The sequence below is a fragment of the Pteronotus mesoamericanus genome, unplaced genomic scaffold (genome assembly GCF_021234165.1).
Source record: "Pteronotus mesoamericanus isolate MK-2021 breed Mesoamerican mustached bat unplaced genomic scaffold, CSHL_Meso_final scaffold_476, whole genome shotgun sequence".
Classification (NCBI taxonomy): domain Eukaryota; kingdom Metazoa; phylum Chordata; class Mammalia; order Chiroptera; family Mormoopidae; genus Pteronotus; species Pteronotus mesoamericanus.
Window position 1 is genome coordinate 1,188,269 of NW_026555318.1, and position 5,823 is coordinate 1,194,091.

Here is a 5,823-nt window from a genome sequence, read left to right on the forward strand (position 1 = left end):
AATACCAACGGCCGGCATTGCCCAGGATGCGCTGGCCACGGAAGAATATGGAGCAGCGATGTGGCTCACAGGGCCCAACTGACGCCCAAGGACAAAAGTCCCTCCAGGTGAGGGTACTTGGGAGTCCCAGGTGGTAGACATTAATCCTTACCTCACTATCTGGCTCTTCAGAAAGTGGGGAACTAGGAAAAGGCAGGAGGCGGGGCTCTTGGGCCTCAGGCGTTCCCTGAGAGCGGGGACTGGAAGTGCCTATTTGCCACAAGGAAACTGAGACTTAGAGGTTTCCACAGACAGTAACTGATAGAGGCAGGATTTGAACCTTGGCCGAGGAGCCCGAGAGCCCTGGGGTGCAGCCCTGGGCCAGGAACCCTCCTCTGGACTCTCCACTTCAGCCTTGCTTGTTTCCCCCAACCCCTGTTCTTTCTAGGCCCTGGAGCCAAGGCCACACCTCCAAGTGGCACTACTCCCAGGTCTCAGTATCCCTGGAAAGCCAGGCCCTGAGCTGGTGGCAGAGAAAAAGGCTCCCCTCTCTGGCCTCTGCGCTCAGGACCTCAGTGTGCCTGCCGGCCTCACCGGCCTCACCGTCGCTATCGCTTCCTCCCCGCGGCTCAGGCACGTACAGCCCTCCAGGTCAGGCCGCGCCCCCTCCCGTCCCCCAAGGCTTGCAGCTTCACAGGACACACGGAGGCAGTGCGTTAATCTGTCCCTGCTGTGCAGGGACATGCCTCTCCCTGGCGAAGGTAGGGTCCTCCTGAAACTCTCCCCAGTCTTATCTGCAGAGGTTTGCCCCAACGTGTCCCAGGAGTGAGCAAAGTTTCAGTGACATGTGTGGCTGGCAGGTGGCAGGATGATCAATCAGCCCCTTGTCAGCCCTGAGCCTGCTGGCTTTGGTGAGGGTGCCAGCGCAGTGGGGCTGGGGCGGGGGCATGGGGTGGAGGAGGGGAGTCCATTTGCCCCATCAAGGTAGTGACAGATGCTTGTCCCGTCTGGTCACCTCAGCTGGAACTTGACTCGAGACCCCTGCCCCTGCCCTCAGCCTGTTGCCAGGGGCCCTGCATCCTCCATGGGGGTCTGTGAGCTGGACGACGCAGAGCAGGGATGGGGACTGAGAACCCTGGGCTGTCGGCAGCAGGAGGTCCGGCCAAGGGCAGAGCTGGCCTGCGCGGCCCCAGCTGTGCTGCGGCGCGACGCGACTTTGCTCCCTGCTGCTCTGCGTACTCAATCGGAGGGTAAAAATGAACCTGAAATCCAAGTGTTAAAACCACGGCCTGGGGCGAAACACCGTTTATTCTGAATCATCTCTTTTGTTGTGTTAAAAAAAAAAAAAAAGGGAAAGAAAGAAAAGAAAACCTCCCCACCAGCCCCCGTGGAGGTGTGCAGGCAGCTGTGTTTGTCAGGAATGCAGAAGGAGTTGGCTTCCCTTTGGGGGAGGAGACATGAACCCACAACACCCTCCACGGGGTATATAAGAAGCCCCAGGGCGGGGGGGTGACAGGCACAGCACTCTGGTTTCAGGGCAGCCTGTGCCTCCCGCCAGCATCTCCTGCGCTTGCTGAGATCTCGCCGCCTGGCCATGAGCACCACGTTTCTGCAGACTTCTTCCTCCACCTTCGGAGGTGGCTCTACCCGGGGGGGTTCCCTCCGGGTTGGGGGAGGTGGCTTGGGTGTGGGGAGTGTCTACGGGGGAGGTGGGAGCCGAAGTATCTCAGCTTCTTCTGCAAGGTTCGTCTCCTCGGGGTCAGGAGGGGGATATGGGGGCGGCATGAGCTGCGGCTTCGGTGGAGGGGCTGGTAGTGGTTTCGGTGGAGGCTTTGGAGGTGGCTTTGGTGGGGGTTTTGGCGGTGGCTTTGGTGACTTTGGTGGTGGTGATGGCGGCCTCCTCTCCGGCAACGAGAAGATCACCATGCAGAACCTCAACGACCGCCTGGCCTCCTACCTGGACAAGGTACGCGCCCTGGAGGCGGCCAACGCCGACCTGGAGGTGAAGATCCGGGACTGGTACCAGAAGCAGACCCCGACCAGCCCGGAGCGTGACTACAGCCACTATTTCAAGACCATCGAGGAGCTGCGGGACAAGGTGAGCCCTCAAGGGTCAGAGACACAGGGCAGGTGGCTGGCGCCCTGTCCCCATCTCTAACAACAGTGCCCCTGCTGCCTTGAGGAAATCCTTTCCTGCCCAGGCAATGACTGCTAGTGCGTAACCTTGGCAACCTTGGAGCCCGGGGAATGCTTTCCAGGTGTGTGTGCCGGCACCCATCTGCTCAACTTGGCAGTGCTGGGCTGATCCAGGGAATCTTGTCAGGACCTGTGGGGGCCAAGGTGGTCCCAATCACAGAGAGCAATTGCTCCCCCTGAACCTCCCACCTTGCAGGGCTTCGCGTAAGTGTCTTTTGCTTCTTTTGCAAGAACGAAGAGTGTAGCTTCTGGAGCCCTGAGCGCCAGGGCCTCCTGCCACGCCCTCTGCAGATGTCTTTGGTACCAAAAGCACTGCTGCGACTTAGAAGACCTGGAACTCATTCCGGGCTCTGCTTTCCACTTCCTCACCCTGCCCCTCACCTGCACGGGTTTCCTCAGCTCTCAGATGCCTTCCTTGGTTGCCCGCCATGTTCCTGCCACTGGCTGGAATGTCCTGTAGACCCTTGGCCGCGTAAAGGTGTGCAGCGAACCAGCGACTCCGAGCTGCCCAAGGGGAGCTGGTAGAGTAAACCTGAGGGGGCCGTTGTCAGCACCCCCGCTCCATACACACCCCGCCCACTGCACTCCTGGCCAGGGAGCTCCCACAGGGGGTGCCAGGCAGCCCTGGATCCTTGGTCTTTCATGCCCTGGAGACAGGGGCAGACCAAGTAGGGGGCACCTGAAATAAGATTGGACTCTGCTCCAAGGACCCTACAGACTGCTGTTGGCGGTGACAGAGGAGAGATTGTCACTGGGGGTTGGGAGGGGTAACCTGGGGCACAGGGCAGGGAGAGCAACGGGGAAGAGAGAGGATCCTCTTGGCACCGATTCTGTCTCCTGCAGATCCTGGCAGCCACCATTGACAACTCCCGGGTCATCCTGGAGATCGATAACGCCAGGCTGGCTGCAGACGACTTCAGACTCAAGTGCGTTCCTGACGCCCTCTCCCCTCCCGCATTCCCCCCTTGTCTTGTCCTCTCACCTGCTCCTGATTCAAGCAGCCCAAACCCCTCACCCATCTTTCCTTTGGGTTCCCTCTCTCTTCCCAGGTATGAGAACGAGCTGGCCCTGCGCCAGAGCGTGGAGGCCGACATCAACGGCCTGCGCAGGGTGCTGGATGAGCTGACGCTGGCCAAGGCCGACCTGGAGATGCAGATCGAGAGCCTGAATGAGGAGCTGGCCTACATGAAGAAGAACCACGAGGAGGTAGGGGTGCTGAGGCCAGGGTGGGGCTGCTGAGGCCTCTTCAGAGTTCTCTTAGTGGTTCAGAAATGCACCCCGCACAGACCAAAACAGGGCACTCCAAGGAGCGGGAGGGGGACTGTCCTCTGGTGACCCAGACCCCTTTCCTGCTCTCATCCATAGCCACAAGCTTATGCAAGGGCCCTACTGTCTTGAGGTCCTCCCCTGGTAGCACCTAGAGTGGAAGAGAGACCCTGAGAGCCCATGTGACCAAAACTCTTCCTGAGCAGCAGGGTCAGTGGATATGGCGGAGAGCCGAGGTCACATAGTGAGTTAGGGGAGGGTCAGGAATGACATGCTCAGCCTGGAAGGTTCAGGACTGATCCTGGGCTCTCTGCTCTCTCTTCTGCCCTCTGCCACCACCCCGCAGGAGATGAGGGAGTTCAGCAACCAGCTGGCTGGCCAGGTCAACGTGGAGATGGACGCAGCCCCAGGTGTGGACCTGACCCGTGTGCTGGCGGAGATGAGGGAGCAGTACGAGGCCATAGCTGAGAAGAACCGCCGCGATGCCGAGGCCTGGTTCTTCAGCAAGGTGGGTCTCACCTCCCAGCCTGCCCCAGCCCCCTAGGTCTCCCAGGAAGTGCCTGGGGCTCACTCCTCTGTGCGTGACCTGCAGACGGAGGAGCTGAACAAGGAGGTGGCTTCCAACACAGAGATGATCCAGACCAGCAAGACAGAGATCACAGACCTGAGACGCACCATGCAGGGGCTGGAGATCGAGCTGCAGTCCCAGCTCAGCATGGTATGGGCACCCTTGGCGTTCCCAAGCTGCCACAGAGGGGGTTCCCTGCATCCATTCAGTGCCTCTCCCCATGCCCCTGACACTCCTTTCTAGCCTGATGTGCTGTCTATTGATCTGTCATCCTGCAGAAAGCCGGGCTGGAGAACTCGCTGGCAGAGACTGAGTGCCGCTACGCCACGCAACTGCAGCAGATCCAGGGGCTCATCAGCGGCCTGGAGACCCAGCTGAGTGAGCTCCGCTGTGAGATGGAGTCTCAGAACCAGGAGTACAAGATCCTGCTGGACATCAAGACGCGGCTGGAGCAGGAGATCACCACCTACCGCAACCTGCTGGAGGGCCAGGATGCCAGGCAGGGGCGGGCTGCTGAGGGGGGAATGAGGGGGTGGCCAGTTGTGGGGGGGTGGGGAGTCATCTACCAGGTGCAGAGTGCTGCAGGGAAAGAGAACTGGGCCAGGAGGAAGGGCTCTGGATTCTGCACTCTGGTCTCCAACCATTACTTTGGGAAAGTCATGTCACTTCCCTGGACCTGTGTGTCTTCTGTAAAAATGACAGCGATTGGGCTAATGCTAGCCCCATCCCCGGCATGAGACAAATGGGGTGTTATTATAGATCAGAATCTATCTGCATGGAGGTGGCCCATCTGGATGAGCTCTCAGCCTCTAGAGAAGTCAGATGTGGGGGTGGCGCATGTAGGGAGCTGGAGAGGACTGCTGAGCCGGCCACCAGAGCCTCCCTTAGGCACACTTGAGCTTCTGCCTTTGCTGACCCCTGCTTCCCCCTCTTTCAGGATGGCTGGCGTTGGCACCAGAGAAGGTAAGAAGGCTCAGCTGTTCCTGAGTGGAGAGGGGAGTGGTTGAAGCCACCAGTCTGCTTGGAATGGGGAGAAAGGAAAAAGAGGCCAATCATCCCAGGAGGGCAGGGACACGCCCATTGCAATCAATACTTCTTGCCCAGTGGGACCCTCTACCAGCCCCTGTAGATTTGGGGTTGAAGATTTACCGGGAACTTTCCAGGCTGAGCAGGCTCTGCCCAGGGCAGAGCTCCCCAGGCTCCACCTTCACGCACTTACACTAGGATGCCCAGGAGCACTCCCGGTGCACGTGCAGTTAAAAACCCTGCCGTTCTTGTTCACTGCAGGGCACACCTGCCGCTGCCTTGCAATGAGTAACTCAACACCAGCCCTGCTGGCAGCTCTCGCAGTATCGGCCAGGGGCCGTTCTCAGGGCCGCTGTCCATTTCTCCGGGGGCTCAGCTGAGGTCCTGGCCCTCTTGGGAATGGAAGAGAACAGGGAGGGTCCCCCACACTAAACCTTGCTCCTTCTTTCTAGCCTCCCGGGGAGGCAGCGGCGGTGGCAAGCTCCACATCAACGTTGAGGAGTCCGTGGATGGGAAGGTGGTTTCTTCCCACAACAGAGAAATCTAAGCGCCCAGCGCAGGAGAGCCGTCCCTCGACACGCCCATCCTCCCCTGGCTCAGCGGAGGAGTGGCCAGAGGGGCTGGAAAAGCACACTCACCTCTGCTCTCAGAGGGCCCAGCCCTGGAGGGTTCCTGTCTCCTGGTTTGGAGCTCTGCTTGCTCTCCCTCCCTCTGCCCTCCAGCTCTCCCTGGCTCCTTTGCGTAACAAGTTCATTTGTACTGTGTCTGTCCATGCAATAAAAAAAAAA

The 5,823-nt window shown here is 59.6% G+C and overlaps 1 protein-coding gene across 1 annotated transcript; it reads left to right on the forward strand.

Moving 5' to 3' along the window:
- The first annotated feature begins 1,573 nt into the window (after positions 1–1,573).
- On the forward strand, positions 1,574–5,588 carry KRT15 (keratin 15). Its single transcript, XM_054593761.1, has 8 exons — positions 1,574–2,077; positions 3,019–3,101; positions 3,225–3,381; positions 3,788–3,949; positions 4,034–4,159; positions 4,288–4,508; positions 4,947–4,972; positions 5,488–5,588. The coding sequence occupies exons 1-8, from the start codon at positions 1,574–1,576 to the stop codon at positions 5,580–5,582; spliced, it is 1,374 nt and encodes a 457-aa protein (XP_054449736.1). The 3' UTR covers positions 5,583–5,588.
- The last annotated feature ends 235 nt before the right edge of the window (positions 5,589–5,823 follow it).

Coding starts and splice junctions, on each gene's coding strand:
- KRT15 (XM_054593761.1), top strand. CDS start 1,574: ATGAGCACCACGTTTCTGCAGACTTCTTCCTCCACCTTCGGAGGTGGC. Junction 2,078..3,018: donor TCGAGGAGCTGCGGGACAAG/GTGAGCCCTCAA, acceptor TGTCTCCTGCAG/ATCCTGGCAGCCACCATTGA. Junction 4,973..5,487: donor TGGCGTTGGCACCAGAGAAG/GTAAGAAGGCTC, acceptor CCTTCTTTCTAG/CCTCCCGGGGAGGCAGCGGC.